Source organism: Sapajus apella, unplaced genomic scaffold, assembly GCF_009761245.1.
Source record: "Sapajus apella isolate SASKATOON/1434 unplaced genomic scaffold, GSC_monkey_1.0 scaffold6, whole genome shotgun sequence".
NCBI classification, from domain to species: domain Eukaryota; kingdom Metazoa; phylum Chordata; class Mammalia; order Primates; family Cebidae; genus Sapajus; species Sapajus apella.
In genome coordinates, this window is record NW_022436946.1 from 33,259,258 (window position 1) to 33,277,360 (window position 18,103).

Genomic DNA, 18,103 nt, shown 5'->3' on the forward strand with positions numbered 1-18,103 from the left:
ATTGACTTAACCTTCAGCTCCTCTCCCTTCCCCAAGGTCTGGGAGTGGGGCTGAAAGTTCCAACCCTCTAAACACATCGTTGGTTCCCCTGGCAACCAGATCCCATTCTGAGGCCATTCAGAAGTCCCTAACCATCAGTCATCTCATTAGCATACTACCAGACACATCACTTGGGAGGTCCCAAAGGTTTTAGGAGCTCTGCATGCAGAATGGGAGGAAAGACCAAATATATATTTCTTCTTGTAAATGGCAATAACATAGACATGTTCTGGGTCTTGTACCTATAGGATTCAGTTTGCCATCATGTTTCATGGTAATAAGTTTATATTCACTTTTCTCAAACTAGGGGATATAGACTCTCACTGATATAAAGTATGAGCCACAGCACAAAACGTAGTTATTCTTTTTTTAAGCATAATTCTACTCAGAGATTTAAGAATTTATGTACATATACACATACACATATATATGTATACATTAATATGGATATAGTACATTGTAGAATGTAAAATTTGCATTATTTCTGATAAATGTAAGACTACGATACAGTTTTATGTCAGTACTGCTTTGGACAGTGTCCCCCAGACCTTTAGTCAGGGCCAATTTACTCTACTATAGTCTGAATATTTGTGTCTCCCCAAATTCATAAGTTGAAATCCGAACCCCCAACCTGATGGTATTAAGAAGCAAAGCCTTTGAGGGGTAATTGGGTCATGAAGGTGGAGCCTCCAGGAATGGGATTAGTGCCTTCTGAAAAATGCTCAAGGGAGCTTATTTGCACTTTACACCATGGGAGGACACTAGAAGTCAGCAAGCAGTTTGCAACCTGAAAAATGGCTCTCACCAAAACCTGACCATGCTGGCACCCTGATCTCAGACTTTGCAGCCTCCAGAACTGTGAGAAATAAATTTGTATTTTTTATAAGCCACCTAATCTATGATATTTGGTTATAGTAGCCCAAACCCACTAAGATGTACCCACAGCCTAGTAAGCACTGTGCCTAATGCCAATCATACTTTTAAGGGCCCACAAAAACGTTTTTAATTTCTTTTAAAATCAGAAGAAAATATATAAACTTTTAGGTTGAAGAAAATGCTAATATATTCACCTTTTATCAATGCAGTTATAAATATATATTTCTGTATATATATTTGTTATATATCTATATATTTATTACTGCTATTTTGAAAGTAGGAAGTGGTTCACAAAGGCAAAAGTATATAAAACCCACAAAAATCATGACACAGCCCTGCTTCCAGGGGCATATTTTCAGTATACAGTGAAAATGTGCGTAAAACTTTCAATTTTAGGCATCATATTCTTGCAACTAATTATTTTTGAGGACTGAGGTCTTCAGATTCTGAGGGAATTAATTCCATCCTGCTGATCACACAGCAGAAGCCACTGTGTAGGGCAATTTTGTTAAGAGTAACTTGCTCATCCACAAGTCGTTGCCTCTGCCCCTAAATTCTGCAACCAATATTTATAGAGACGGATGAGCCCTCTCACATAAGTCTGTCTGTTGAATGATAAAATCTTAGATCTTGGAGCAACATTTGGGCCAACTGAGCCCACTCTCCACCAATGCAAGAGCACTTTTGTGACCCCTCAGTATCAATTTGAGCACATTCTGATACTCCACTTGAGAACTTCAAAGCAGTTTCCTTTGTGTAACTGTCTTATAAAGATACTCTAAATGTAAGAAAATACAGAAGATATCGAGGTTGCTGGTGATACATTAGGAGAATCCCGAAATGAGCACACCACTCAACACCATGAGTCAGTGATGGTGGATGAACTACATATTGTGGGCAGTACCCACAAGAATCATTGTCGTCTCATCATTTTCAGGGTTAAGTTCCAGACCATTGTCCACCACTCTGTGGAGGGTGCTATAGTGCTGCCGGCTTTGGTCGAAAGAATGCAGCTCTGAAGCAGCCTCCCAGGCAGCAAACGTAGGCATGGGAAAGGCATCTGGCCTCTTGTTTTCAAAAAAGCATTTCAGGTTCCTCTCACTCAGCTTGTTGGCATAGTCCAGAAACGTATTTTCCAACTGCTCCTTCTCCCTTTGCGAATATGTCTTCCAAAAACTCAGCTGAAGGTAGCTAACTTTAGATCGGCAGCGAGCATAACACGTGGTGAGCAGAGAGAAGAAAGATGCTGAACAAATCAGGCACCATCCTAGAATCTTAAGAAGAAAGAAATATTGAGTATATGTAAACGCCAAGTCACTTAGGGAGCTAGGGTGGTATTATTGAGAAGTATATAGCTAAATTATTACCACAGTCTTTGGCATACCTCATTTGAAATGATTCATATTAATTTTTAAACCCTTTAAACTCTTTGAATTTGTTAGGTTAACTCAAAATAAAGTTAGGGTTTACCCAATCTCTATTCTCCTCCCCAGCATTGCTGGTGCAAAGAAATAACCAGAAGGCAGGCATATGGAAAACAGTACAAGGTATAGATTATGTAAGACTTAGATAAATCAACCTCTAATAGTATTAGCTGTGAGAGGAAAAAATTCTGTGCATAAGTAAATGTGGTCATTTGACCAGCTCCTCAGCCAGGTGTTTTTAGGCACTGATAAATATATATACACGGCCAGTGACTAGTTTTTTTTCTGTCATTACTCACTGCCCGTGGAAAAGGGAGACAGATGGTACATTCAGGAAGCTGAAGCTATAACAATTTAAAGGCTGAGAAAAAATTAGGATCATTCAAACTTGAAAATTATTTGTCTTGATTTTTGGTAATTAGAAAAAACAAACTCTTTCCTGCATATGAAATGGTTCAGTTTTTTTTTTCTTCCGAATTGTAAAAGCAAAAGTTTAAATAGCTCAAATTATCTTCTAACTTTTCCCCCTCTAATTCTGTTTTCATAATTGGAATTAATTTTGTATTTGGAAAACTAACACTTTTTCAAAGTGTCTCTGGACATTTAGCTTAAATGAGTCTGAATATATTTTTTTAAATTTTAATTTCTATTTATTTATTTATTTATTTTAAAGACGGGGTTTCACCATGTTGGTCAGGCTGGTCTTGAACTCCTGACCTCAAGTGATCCGCCCACCTTGGCCTCCAAAGTGCTTGGATTACAGGCTTGAGCCACCACGCCCGGCCAAGTCTTAATATTCTTTAGCAGATGGGCCTACTTGAAAATAGAAATAATAATCTACAAATGAACCCATTCAAGCCATAACAAAACCACAAATAAGCTTTAAATTAGTGGTTCCCAACCTCTGGCTCAGATATGAAGTGTTTATGAAGAGTCTCAACCTCTGCACCAATGCCAGCTCTACTCAGGTTTAAATCTAAACTTTCCCCTTACTATGCATATTCTTTGTATCTCAGTTTCTTCACTTGTGAAATGGGGGTTACCCACCTTGAAGGATAATTTGGTGGACCTCATGAAATGATGCTGCACACATGCATTCATTAAGTTTTAGCTAATATTACATGCTGCCATTCTTCAAATGCATATACAGTTATGTAAATGTATTACTGAACTCATAATATCTTCCTGTACTTATAATTAATGAGTGAGGCACAACTACCATCATGTGAAAGTCCTTGAATGGCTTGTGGTTGGCTACCTTAAATCTTCCTCTTTCCTTCATCATCTGTCTTCCTCTTTTTCCACAGCTGAGACTTCTACAGGCCATCTCATCTTAGTATCTTAGCCAGTTCCACTGGAGTTATAAACTATTCCATCAGCTTTAGGTCCCCTTCCCCCTTTCACAGGACCTTTGCATTGACCGATCCTTCCCCTCAATTCACAGTACCCAGAGTCAAACTAGAGCATGGTGGATGCTTCCACACCAGTCCTCAACTGTGTTCCATTTTGCATATGCCCTCCCCCAAACCCTGGCAGTTTTCCTCATTGACTTGGAACACCTACTATGTACGAGAGGCTTTATGGCTCTTTATGTCTGTCATCTCTAAATCTTCCAACAACTCTCCACCAAGTAGATGATATTACCACCAACTATGAGAAAACTGGGATTCAGAGAGGTCGAACCACCAGTTCTAGGTCACATAGCTGGTGATTGGTAGCGTCAACATACAAACTTAAGGCCAGACAGTTCCAAGACTGAGCTCTTTCCACTACTCCATTCTACCTTCCTTGGGAATAGAGAGTCATCCAGCTAGATATTTTTTGTTTGTTTTTCTGCCCCACCCATGAATGAATGTACTTTTCCACGTCCAACCACATGCCCAACTATTATTGGTCTGTACTATACGTTGCCTCCTGCCTGTCTGAATCTCTATAGTCAGCACCTGCTATTGATACAACTACTCTTGCTTACATTTCTTTTGCATCTTCCCACGGGAATCAGCCCCAGGTCCTTCTCATTCTGATGAAAAATCAGCAGGTCAGTGTGCTCAACCTAAGCTATGACATGATGTGCATGGTTTCCTTGTGCCTGTGTTTAGAGAAGAGATGCTCACACAATGGTAAGGGTTTGGGCCTTGCCCTGTCAAATGGAGCCTGGTGCCTGAGGACATAAACCATAAATCAATCATTCTATCATAAGAGTTGTAACTTATACCCTTCTTCAATAAAAGACACAAGACATTTAGGAGCCTGACATGTTTTATCTAAGATGTGCCTTATGCATTAAAGAAAAGATTTCGTTTTGGAGCATTTCTTGACTTAACAATTTATGAAGAGTATGACTTTACCACCAACCAGCTTTGGAATGTATGATTTTTAAAATAGACTTTGCCTTCATGTGTTGTTACCAAGGCAAATGCCTGTTGAAAAAGTAAAATAGTGCTATTTCAGTACCTTTATATTGAAACACAGAGCATTTCTGACAATTTGTGGATCTGCTTATGAACTCTTACTGCTTGTTTTGCTTTTGGAAATGCAATTCTTACTACTCATAAATGGGAAGCCCGTCCTTCCTAAGGCTGTACATCTGGATTTGTGTTCATGTGCCTGGAGGAATGACAGGCTACTTCCTCGTATCAATTAGGTAAAGATATAATTTCCTTCTGTTAAATGGAACAATGCCCCGATCTTGAGCTTCTGAAGTAATTAAGAACTCCTTTAGCTGTATAGCACAGAGTAGAAAACATAACCTCCCTAGAGAATGTGGTCACATTTTCACTGAAGGCTATTTAAAGATAGCTGATTTCTACTTTACATGGAAAATTCTTCTCAATCTTGACAATATGTATACACAGAGATAGCAGTATTCAAGAGAATCTCTACACTAATTATATTACATGCAACTTTGAAAAGTATTAACTAATTTCGTTCAGCTACATTTTAATAGATGAATAATGTATATGTGTGTTTGAGAAACTAACTTGAAGATAAATAATTGATAGAAGGCAGTAATTTCTAATTACAGCTCTGCCATTAACACTCAATTTATGATTCAGTGTTAGGTATTATTTATTTACAAGTCAACCCAGAGAGACTGTTTTAAAGTACTTAAGTATTTACATATGGGCAATCCAGAGGATATTTTCTTTTTGGAACCAGAAAAAAGATAATCCAGTCAGCAACTTTACTGAGCCATCCAGCCTTTAAAAAGCTTTTCCTGAGATAGTGTCAATGCTGCATCGTGTTTCAGTTTCCATTTAGTTTCAAAATATTCTGACTCAGCCCTGGCTGAAAGGAGGACAAAGAGAATACTTCAAGCTCACACTGGGAGAAAAAGGCGTGTGAGCCTTTTCTTACCTGAGACTGAGCCTGAAGGGACAGTTTCAGTTCTTCACTGATGGTAGGCAGCATGCTAGTTTTGCCACAAGATACTTTATAAAGTTCTTCCCGGCACTCTTTGGGCTTACCCTTGCAAATCAGTTCCAGGAGTCCTGAACTTCTCGTCCCACTCATGGCACATACATAAAAAGTTCCATTGAGTAGAGCCACAGAAAGCCACATCACTGGAGCCACCAATGAGCTCAGGGCAATCTGGCCGAGGACGTAGAAGAAACGGCAGCTGTCGCCTCTGGGAAAGATTTTCCTGGGATTCACACAGCAGCCTGTGAAGAGTCTCCACGACCTGTTGTTCAGAAAGAATCCCAGGATCAGTAACACCCAGGCAGGAGCAAAGAGGAAAACCAGCCCATAGGCCATATTCTCAGTGCTGCAGGGGCACTTAAAAGCCACTACAGAAAAGAGACGCTCACTTCCCACAGTCAGCAGAGCCATGAAGCTATAGCCGATAACAGTTTTCTGATTAAGGAAGAATTTTAAAATGCCCTGAAAAGCATCCATGTTGTAGATGCACAAGAGGGAAAATGCTATGCCTTTGTTATTGGCAGAGCAGCTGTGGCAGTGCCCGAGGGTGGAGCTCTTTCTTCATTAGAAACAACAGTCCTTCTTCTCAGACTGAATTCAGCCAGATAAGGAAACAATGTCATTCCCTAGGAATGAAAATTTCTCAACATGTTTAGATAATGCCTCCTACTGGTGAATATTGGGCTGTAATACTGCAGCCTAAATGCTGAGAATAAATTCAAAGTGCACAGCCTCCATTTTTACATTCTTTCTATGTGGTTTGGATTGAAAACTAGAAAAGAAATTCTCACTCATACAAAATAATAGTCTAGGAATTTTCCAGTGTAAGGAATCAACATTAACAGAAAGATGTTTCAGCCAGTTGATCAGGAGACAAATCAAATTTCCAAACCTAGAATTTTATGATGAAATTTTTCTCTTGCTATGACTTAAGATTTAGAAGACAGAGATTTGCTTTCTGTTTTCATATATATACACATTATATATATATAATATATATATAATATATAATGTGTGTATATATATATATGACTTTTGGGGTACAAGTGGGTTTTGGTTACGTGAATGAATTACACACACACACACACACACACACACACACGTATATAGTGGTGAATTCTGAGATTTTAGTACACCTGTCACCCAATATGTGTACCCAATACGTACTTTTTTATCTCTCACTCCCCTCCCACTCTTCCTCTTTCTGAGTCTCCAAAGTCCATTATACCACTCCATATGCCTTTATATACACATAGCTTGCTTCCTACTTATAAGTGAGAACTACGGTTTTTGGTTTTTCCTTCCTGAGTTACTTCACTTGGAATATTGGCCTCCAGCTCCATCAGGTTGCTGCAAAAGACATTATTTCATTATCTTTTTGTGTCTGAGTAGTATTCCATGGTGAATATACACCACATTTTCTTTGTTTATCAGTTGATGGGTACTTAGATTAGTTTCATATCTGTGCAATTGTGAATTGTTTTGTAATAAATATACATGTGCAGGTTTAAAAAAAAATATATATATATAATGAATTCTTTTCCTCTGGGTAGATACCCAGTAGTGGGATTGCTGGAATGAATAGTAGATTTACTTTTATTTCTTAAAGAAATCTCCATGGCCAGGTGTGGTGGTTCATACCTGTAATCCTAGCATTTTGGGAGGCCGAGGCAGGTGGATTGCTTGAGCCCAGGAGCTCAATACCAACCTGGGCAACATGGTGAATCTCCATCTCTATAAAAAAAATACCAAAAAAAAAAAATTAACCAGGCTTGGTGGCATGCACCTGTAGTCCCAGCTATTTGGGAGGCAGAGATGGGAGATCACTTGAGTCCAGGAGGCTGAGGTTGTGGTGAGCCAAATCAGGCAACTCCATTCCAGTCTGGGTGACAGTGCAAGACCCTGTCTCAAAAATAAATGAATGAATAAATAAATAAATAAATAGAAGGAAAGAAAGAAATCTCTGTACTGTTTTTTATGGAGTTTGTACTAATTCACATTCCTACCAGAATTCTACAAGCATTCTCTTTTCACCAAATTCATACCAACATCTATTGTTTTTTGCCTTTTTAGTAACAGTCATTATGGCTGAGGTAAAATGATATCTGGTGGTTTTAGGTTACATTTCCCTGATGATTAGTGATGTTGAGCATTTTTTTTTATGTTTGTTGGTCATTTGTATGTTTGCTGGTCATCTTCTTTTGAGAAGTGTCTTGATGTCATTTGCCCACTTTTTGATGGGATTATTTGTTGTTTTCTTACTGATTTGTTTGAGTTCCTTGTAGATAATTGGTATTAGTCCTTAGTCAGATGCATAGTTTACAAATATTTTCTCTCCTTTTGAGGGTTGCCCGTTTACTCTGATGTTTATTTCTTTTGCTGTACAGAAGCTTTTTAGTTTAATTAGGTCCCATTTATTTATTCTTGGTTTTGTTGCATTTGCTTTTTGGGTCTTAGTCATAAATTCTTTGCCTAAGCCAATATCCAGAAGAGTTTTTATTAAGTTTTATTCTAGAAATTTTATGGTTTCACGTAAGTCTTTGATCCATCTTGAGTTGATTTTTGTGTATGGTAAGTGACAGGTACCAGTTTCATTCTTCTACATGTGGCTATCTCATTCTCCAGTTTCATTCTTCTACATGTGGCTATCTCATTTTCCAAGCACCTTTTTATGGATAGAGTATCCTTTCTCTAATTTATGTTTTTGTATGCTTTGTCAAAGATCAGTTGGTTCTGGGTTCTCTATTCTGTTCCAATGGTCTATGTATCTACTTTTATACCTGTACAAATCTGTTTTGATAGCTATACCTTTGTAGTATAGTTTGAAATCAGGTAATGTGATGCCTCTAGATTTATTTTTTTGCTTGAGATCGCTTTGGCTATTGGGGCTTTTTTTTTTTTGGTTCCATATGAATTTTAGAATTGCTTTTTTCTAATTCTGTGAAAAATGATGTTGGTATTTTGATAGGAATTGCATTGAATCTGTAGATTGCTTCGGTCAGTATGGTGATTTTCACAATATTGATTCTTCCAATCCAGGGGCATGGTGTGTATTTCCCTGTGTTTGTGTCATCTATGACTTTGTTCAGTAGTGTTTTATAGTTCTCTTTGTAGAGCTCTTTCACCTCTTTGATTAAGTATATTCCTCAGTGGGTTTTTTTGTTTTTTGTTTTTTTGCAACTATTGTAAAAGAGATTGAGTTCTTGATTTGACTCCCAGCATGGTTGTTGTTGGTGTATAGCAGGGCTACTGATTTGTGTACATTAGTTTTGTAAACTAAGACTTTACTAAACTCATTTATCAAACTTAGTAGTCTTTTGGAGGAGTGTTAAGGGGTTTTCTAGGTATACGATTAAACCTTACAAACAGAGATAGTTTGACTTCCTCTTTTCTGATTTAGTTGCCCTTTATTTATTTCTCTTGCCTAATTGCTATGGATGGGATTTTTATTAACAGCACTATGTTGAATAGAAGTGGTGAAAGCAGACATCCCTGTCTTGTTGCACTTCTTAGGGGGAATGCCTTCAACTTTTCCCCTTTCATTTTCTATCTTCCTAAAATGGCTAGTGTTAGAGATCAAATTTTAGGATTTGGGATATGTGCATTTTACATGGAAAAGTTTTGGGAGAGTTTGAGTTTTGAAGGAAAATCAAAATTAGAAGAGTCCTTTTCATTTCTTTCCTAGGCTATAAGAGAAAACTTTGATTAGTATCTCTGTCCTTGACCTCATGCTCACTCCCACCCATAACCCTAAATCCATCCTCTATGCTGACAAGAGCAGGATCCCCCTAAAACTGAAATTCAATTCTGCATTAGCCAGCTCACACCTTTGAGGCCCACAACTGCTCACAAGTTGATAGACGTAGAGTTTCTCTGAACCCCATCATGGTATTTTATGCTCATGACATGTTCCCACCACCTAGAATGTCTTCGTCACTTCCCTCCAGGCCCCCAGTCTTGCCTACCTGGCAAACATTCAATCAATACCATGCATTTTCTATGTTTGAGACTAAACATAGTCTCAAACACAGAATAGATGCCCTCTATAATTTATCTTGCAAATGGCTACTGTGTGCCAGGTACTGTGCTAGACTGGTAGTGCTCAAGAAGTGTCTGCTGAAATAAATGAAGAATAAATGAGGAATCTCTTAATTCTTCAGATTGTAATTTAAGAAAATTGCTTCCATTTCTTTCCTACACAGCTCTTAATTTTAAAAATTAATTCCCACACTTGAAAGATGGCAACATATCAAGCTGACAAAATTTTATTAATAAACTTCAAAGTCCAGGCCTTTGTGTTTTGTGAAAAGAAATTGCTCTGGATTAGGAACCAAGGAATTAAGTTATAGCATGATCTTGGCAGTATCATTTGACTTCTCTGCACACCAGTTTACCTATTTATGAAACTAAGGGCTTAAAAGACATAGTCTGCAAGATTTCTTCCATTTCCACATTGTAAAATTCTTCAAGCCCCATAAAAACAGCAGACTTTTGTGAAGTTACTCGACAATTCATTTATGTGCCTCCCACCACTACCACGTGCTCTTTAGAGATTTGTCTTCCACAGTAGAGTAGTCACCTGTTACCCACGGGGGATACCTGCAACTAAGACCCCCAGTAGATATCTAAAACTTCAGATAGTATCAAACCCTGTATATACTATGTTTTAAAAAAATCTGCTAACTGAGGCAGCTACTAAGTGACCCATGGGCAGGTCATAGCATAAACAGTGTGAATACACTGGACAAAGGGATGATTCACGTTCTGGGCAGTATGGAGAGGGGGCAGTGAGAGGTTTCATCACACTACTCAGAAGCACAACTTAAAATGTATAAATTCTTTATTTCTGGAATTTTCTACCTAATATTTTCAAACAATGTTGACCACAGGTAATTGAGACCACAGATAAGGGATGACCACTCCAAAATTATTCCCTCCACTTCCCAAAATGAATTATTGGGTCTAATCTGTGTCTAATCTGTCCCTAGCATCCTCTGCTTTGATTATCACCTTATTGTTGTGGCAAATGTGACCTGGGTCCCTTCTAATCCAGGGTTTTATACTTTGCTAGGATCAGTGTGGCAAATATCAGCTGATATGTTGATGACTAATAGTATTTTAATTTCTTACTCCCCTAAAGGATATACATCTCTTAAAAAGTTGATTGAAAATAATGCTTTAATGTCATTTTTTACAAACCATATTATTTCCAAAAATTAGCCTCTTACAAGTAAAAATATTTAAAAACTTCACATTATAGGATCAATAAATTGCAAAGCTAAGGGTGAAGCCAGACCTCCTGACTATAGACTCCATGTGCTTAACCATTGTGCAGTAATGCCTATCACAGGGTATTTGCTTAGTCTGCTAATAGTTATTGGTTCTAGACCAAGTTTTAGTAATTTTGTTTTCTTCTTATCAGGTTGCTTTCAAGATGTACCTGGGAATTACACCAAGTGTGACCTGTAACAATTCAAGCAGAAATGAATTTTCCCTGATTCTAGACAAGAATCCTCTGGTGGAGTTTGTGGAAGAGCTCCCTGCTGGGCGATCTTCTCTGTGCTACTGCAACTTGCTCTGTGGGATTATCAGAGGTGCCTTGGAAATGGTAAAGTTGAATAAGTGAAGAATGAATGGAGACTCTCTTAGTCCTTCTAAGGCTAAGATAAGATAACCATTATACCTAATTCATTTTGCTAGGTACATTGATTATCTAATGGTATGTTACAAATTACCCCCAAAATGTAGCAGCTTACAAAAACAAACATTTATTACCTCACACAGTTTCTGAGAATCAGAAATCTGGGAGCAGTTTAGCTAGGTGGTTGTCACTCAAAGTCTTTCATGGCTTAATACACATGCAGTCAAGCTGCTGGCCAGGGCTACAGCCTCTGTTGACTTGACTGAGGCTGGAGAATCTACTCCCAAGCTCACTCAGATAGCCCCAGTGCCTTACTGGCAGTTGTCAGGAGGCTTCATGAAGTTCCTGGCCACATGGACCTCTTTGTAGATCTAATCACAATATAGCTACTTATGCTACCAACCCTGGTGCCATGTGGGAGGGGGCTACCTGAGGATGTGAATGACATTGCAGGCCATTTTAGAGGCTGGATTTTACACTTGAATTATTCATTGGTTTAACTAAAACATTATTAATATCTGCTAAGTGTCAGGTATTGAGTATGCACAGATGAACAAGACACAGTTGCTGCCCTTAAATCATCTTCTGTCTAATGGAAAATCAGATGTACGAAGAAGTATAATAAGGCTATGAAAGGATCTGTGGCAGGAAAGACTTCCTAGACTTCCTAAGGAAACTTTTAATTGGCTTTTGAAGGAAAAAAAATGGAGTTAGATAAAAGCCTTGGGTAAGAGGAGCAGGAGAAAATAATATAACAGAAGAATCAGCATGTCCAAAGGTATAAAAGGATTGTTTGAATCAAGGAACAAGGAACTTGAATTAGTTCAGTATGACTGACTTATAAATTGAGAGGCAGATTGTCATGAGAAAGGAGGTTTAAATTCTTTATAGAAGTCTGACTTTTAAAAAAGGGATGTATATGACAAGCTTGGAAATTGAGATTTTTATATTGAAAGCAACAGAAGTCAATAAAGGTCTATAAGCAGTGGAATAATATTTTGAAATTTGTGTTTTAGAAATTTCATTCCTTTATCAACCCAGTGAACGTATATCAGAGGAAACAATGCTGAAGGAAAGGATGAGGGCACTTTGGAAGTTATGATGGTAACCTCAGGTAAAACCAGAACAGAGCCCTTACAGCAGGAATGGGGAGAGGAAGATTATTTGACCAACAACAAAAAGAACAAGTAAGACTAGGTTAGGAATTGGCTGAAAGGGACAAAATTGAAAAAAAGTTTCAAGAATGACTTGCAGGTTCCTGAGCAAGCTGTAGGGATGGTTGTACTATTAAACCAAGAACAAAGCTAAGAGTAGTACATTTGGGCTCGGTAGAGACAAAGTGAGGTGTTCAATTTTGAGCCTGCTGGGGTTGAGGCGTTTAACACATACAAGTGAGGCTATCCATCAAGTAGTTGTTTATCCCTGTTTGGAGCTCACAGAAAGACATTAATTGAAAAAGCATTCGAATTGGAAAAGAATGACTAGGCAGGGTCTGTAGACCAAGAAGCAAAGGGAGTAACAGAACTGTAGGAAGCAATAAAATATAATAAGTAGGTTAAACAGAGAGCACAAAGGCTGAAGAAGATACTAAGAAAGAGAAATCAGAGGTAGGAAAAAAAGGAGTCATAGAAACAAGGAAGGAGAGCATTTCAAGAAGAGAGAGTGATTAATAAGAACAAGTACAGCAGAGGATCTAAGTTAAACCAGACCTGAAATATATTCACAACATTTAAGAATCAAAAGGCCAGGGAAGGCCTTGGTAAAAGCTCTTTTGGGAAAGCGGAGGGAAAGAAGAAAATCTGTCACAGATTGGTGAACCAACAACAGTTTAAGAAGAGGAGTCTCATTCTCCCGGAAGCTTAGCTTTTGAGAATGGCGGGACCAGATAGTAACCAAAGTCTTGCCATGTAATGAGTTACCCAGTAATGAGGCATGCATATAATTTTTAATTATTTGTGATAGTTAGGGGGAAATAGAATAACAAATAATGAAAAATCAAAAGACAATAGAAATAACGTATTGTTCACACAGATTCTCCATGTTTCTACCCTAACATCTTTTTAGATTTGTCCTATAGTCAGTGGCCATGATGTCAAGGAAGGGGTGGAAAAGCACTCTGGGAGTTTATGGGCAAAGGGAGAAACAATAAAACCAAGTCAAAAATAGGGTAACAATATCTTCAACTCTCATAGATAACAGTTGAGTATATTTGCTGAATGATAGCTGGTGTCAGATCTCATGTGGCCCCAAATACCCAAATAGCTTCAACATTGTCTCCTTGTTAATTTATTTTCTGTTAAATTTTGACATACACTTTAAAAATCTTATGGAAGAAAAAGTTGAGGATGAATTTTGCTTCTGTATTTCCAAGTGCAATCTAAATCCTTCTATTAAATGGTAGGCATTGCAAGGCCCCCAGTATGGGCTGGATAATTTGGTACACTCATGGTTTAACAAATTGAGACTGGCTAGCTAAGAAATTCTTAGTGAGGGAGGGGAGTGAGTCAGGTAAGAGTCAATGAATATGATTTAATTGCCTGCTACATGTAGGCATTTTTCACATATTATTTGCTTTCACTAGATGCTTTTACTTATTTATCTTATTTATCCCAATAAATCAAAGTAACTTTCAATAAATACACTATAGGTCAGCAGCATCATGGTGCTCTTATGTGGACACATTTTAATGAATAAAGAAGTAAGCCCAGGTTACTTCAGTGTCTGGGAAATGGGAAATACCTTACAGAGGAAAAGAAGGCTTGAGTATCAAATATTCATGTCTGTAATTTCAATCTTTAATTTTATATCTATAATTCATTTAATTGATATTTTCCTTAAAGCTCGCAAAGCCATAAGTGCTGCTAAATGTTGTTAGGACAAGCGATTATGCAATTTAGCTAACGACAGAATGATTTGGGGCAAATCTGTTTGAGAGCAATCACTTAAGAATCCATGTATCCTTGGAAATTCTGCTGGCTAAGCGCACTGGGTCAAGGCTATCTTCGAGCTGGGAATTTGTGTTCTTCTAAAGATGGATCCATAGTTCAGCCTTGCACAGTGAGCTAAGCTTGGGAGAGGCTTACATGTCTGGGTGTCCCAGTCATCCTAGTTGGCCTGGACCACCCTTCTCTTTGCAGATTCACACCACAGAGCTGACACACTGCTGGACCATCTCTGAAGGACACTTCATAAAGGGCCCTTCATCCACAGAACAAGTTATTTTTTAAATAATTTCATATGGAAAGTAACAAAAGCTGAAAAAGACTGAGAAAAATTTTCTATTTTTAAAAATTAAATGATACAAACCTGTTCTTTTCTTCTTTCCTAGGTTCATTTGACTGCTGATGTTACATTCTTGCAAGACAGACTAAAAGGTGACAGTGTAACAGAAATAGGAATAAAGTTTCTAAAAAAACAAGAGGAGAAAAAATATAGACGGAAAAAATGAAGAACAGCACGGAAAATGCCACAGGGTAGCTAGTTGAGTTAATATTAACTAAACAGGTATAGGCGTAGAAATTTTGAATTGCTTAATAACATGAGCTTTGAAAGGCTTATAAATCACCATAAATGTGAAATCCAAGACATGAGAATTTAAAGGGCTTTTTTTCCCTTTTGCTTATAAATCATACATTTTCAGTCTCATGTCTGCAAGATTTCATATGCAAATAACTACCTATAAGATAGCAAGCAGGAATTCCACATATTACGCTATCCATCCTCAGAGAAGCTATTCATTCCATTTACTTATGGTAATGGGGTAAAAAAGCACCACCAATACAGTTATGTATTTATCTCTTTGCTGAAAAAAAATAAATGATATAGCATAGAGTTTACTATATATACAGTAGTTTCTAGATACTGTATATTGCATTCCTTACAGAAACAGTTCCATTTTTAACACTTTTCCATATTTATAAAAAATGATGTGATTTTTCTCATATATTAGCTTGGCTTATAGCTTTAGCCTCCTGAAGTTATCCTTGGTTTGTAATCACCAAGTTAAGCTATTTATTCGATGATGATTTTGAAACATTTATAAATAGCATTTAATTTTAATTAGTTTTAATATAGCTGATATTAACCAAATTCTTCCTTTTCTCATAAAATATTGCTTGATGGTCAGGTCAGGAAATTTCTAAAATAAAGAATAATATTCTTTGGAAATACTTTCTTACCCCAAAGCTTATTAATTTAGAATTTCTACCATCATTTTTATCTCCTAAAAAATCTTCCAGAGAAGGTTTTCTCTGTGACCAGAACATATTTAAAATTCAAAGGTACTGGGTTAAATACACAGTAATCTTCACCAGACCATTGACACACAAGGGCAGCCTATAGGCAGCCCAGAATCTACTAGGTTCTGCAGAGAGCCCAAACTGTAAGTGCAAGTTATAATTAGCGTGATACCACCCTACAGAATTGGAGAAAATATTTTTAAACTACCTATCTGACACCCTTGTGTTATTAATAACCAGAAAATATAAGGACTTCAAACAACTCCATAGGAAAAAAAACCAATAAAATGGGCAAAAGATCTGAATAGACATTTCTCAAAAGAAGACGTAGAAATAGCAAACAGGTATATGATAAGGTGCGCACCATCATTGATCATCAGAGAAATGCAAATCAAAACTATAATGAGATAACATCTCACCCTAGGTTAATGTGGCTTTTATCCAAAACAAGCAATAATGAATACTTGCAAAGATGTGGAGAAGAGGGAACGCTGGTACACTGTTGGTGGGAATATAAATTAGTATAACCACGATGGAGAATGGTTTGGAGGTCCCTCATAAAATAAAACATAGAACTGTCATATGATCCAGCAATCCTACTGCTGGGTATATATCAAAAATAAAGGAAATCAGTATATCAAAAAGATGTCTGCACTCACTTGTTTATTGTAGCACTATTCACAATAGCTAAGATTTGGAAGAAATCTTAGTGTTCTTCAATAGATGAATGAATAAAGAAAATGTGGTACATATACACAATGGAGTACTATTCAGCCATAAAGAAGAATAAGATCCTGTCATTTGCAACAACATGGATGGAACTACAGATGATTATGCTCAGGGAAATATGTCAGGACAGACAGACAGACTGCATATTCTCACTTACTTGTAGGAGCTAAAAATTAAAATAATGGAACTCATAAAGATATAGAGTAAAATGATAGATATCAACGGCTGGCAAGGATAGTGTCAGGAGGAGTGGAGATGGTTAATAGGTACAAAAATATAGTTAGATAGAATGAATAAAACCTGGTCCAGGCATGGTGGCACAAGCCTGTAATCCCCACACTTTGAGATGTCTAAGTGGGAGAATTGCTTAAGCCCAGGAGTTTGAGACCAGCCTGGATAACATAGACTCCTGTCTCTACAGAAAACAATTCCATATATATATATATATATGCGTCATATATATATAGTGCATACGTGTGGTCCCAGCTACTTGGAAAGCTGAGGTGGGAGGCCAGGAGATTGAGGCTGCAGTGAGCCATGATCGTGCCACTGCGCTCCAGCCTGGGCAACAGAGTGAGACACTGTCTTAAAAAAAAAAAAAAAGAAAGAAAGAGAACAAGAATGAATAAGATCTAGTGCTTGATAGTACAACAGGGTGACTGTAATTGATAAAAAATGTTTGTACACTTATTAATAATTAAGATTATAAATGGATTGTTTGTGACAAAAAAGATAAATGCTTGAGGTAATGGATACCCCATTTACCCAAGGTGATTGTTATGCATTATATGCCTATATGAAAATATCTCATGTATCCCATAAATATGTATACCTACTATGTACCCACAAAAAATAAAAATTTAAAAATAATCAATCAAAATACATAAAAACTTGTATAAGTGATATGTTAGCAAAAGACATCAACTAGGATTCAGGAACCAGTCCTGAGACCCAGTTCAGTTCTGTTTCTAGCGGCTTCAGCTGATCCTGAGTTGTGACTGATCCTAGGCAAGGCACATAATCTCTCAGTCTGTCTCTCTTTCTCTCTTCCCCCACCCCTTTAAAATCAGGGCATTGGATGCAATAAAGATCTAAAACTGTATCAATGGGGTTAAATGACATAAATGACCACTGAAATTCTACATTTTTGGACCATAGAACACTGCAGAGGAATTGTTTGTTCCCCACCTACTCAACTGCCTCTTCAAAGGGACATTGCAATAGGCATAAAGGATGAAATATGGTCATTGGCACACAGATGCAGCATCAATGAAAGAACCTTTAAGTCTGCTCCACAGAAGACCAGGAGTAGAATCTGGAAGAAGATATTTGACATTAGAAGGGGTATCACAATGTCATGTATTTTAAACTGATGCTTCCATAAGAATTCTTGCCAATAATCTATCTCAAAGCTTCTTTTTAGGATATTTTTCCATCTTCTGCTCAGTTGCCTCTTTCTCATTTATAATATATGCATTCCTCCTAGAAACCCAAGATAATCATGCCTAAGACCCTCTCTCTTAAATCAGCACCCAACTAGCTATCCTAAAAACATTCCATGCCTTGGAGTATTCTCCCACCCGTCTATACTTTCCTCTTTTTTCTCTCCTAACCCAACCATCAAAAGTCCCTTGGCCCAATGTCTTTGTTCCCCACCCTGCTGAAGGCAGCTTAATCTGGTATTCTCAGTGATGCTGAGTATTGGAACTGATGATGGCTTCAGGATGAGGTTTGTT

The 18,103-nt window shown here is 37.5% G+C and overlaps 2 protein-coding genes across 2 annotated transcripts in view; one reads left to right on the forward strand and one right to left on the reverse strand.

Annotated features, from left to right (window-relative positions):
* TRAPPC3L (trafficking protein particle complex 3 like) overlaps positions 1-16,194 on the forward strand; it is a 38,864-nt gene extending 22,670 nt beyond the window's left edge. The window contains exons 3-4 of the mRNA XM_032274443.1: positions 11,182-11,367; positions 14,729-16,194. Of these exons, the coding sequence (XP_032130334.1) occupies positions 11,182-11,367; positions 14,729-14,848 (306 nt within the window). The 3' untranslated portion in view covers positions 14,849-16,194. The remainder of the gene's footprint in view (positions 1-11,181; positions 11,368-14,728) is intronic.
* CALHM5 (calcium homeostasis modulator family member 5) lies at positions 695-6,712 on the reverse strand. The gene is made up of 2 exons (XM_032274974.1): positions 5,697-6,712; positions 695-2,189 (listed from the first exon to the last, which is right to left on the reverse strand). The coding sequence occupies exons 1-2, from the start codon at positions 6,234-6,236 to the stop codon at positions 1,800-1,802; spliced, it is 930 nt and encodes a 309-aa protein (XP_032130865.1). The 5' UTR covers positions 6,237-6,712; the 3' UTR covers positions 695-1,799.
* Positions 16,195-18,103: the final 1,909 nt, after the last annotated feature.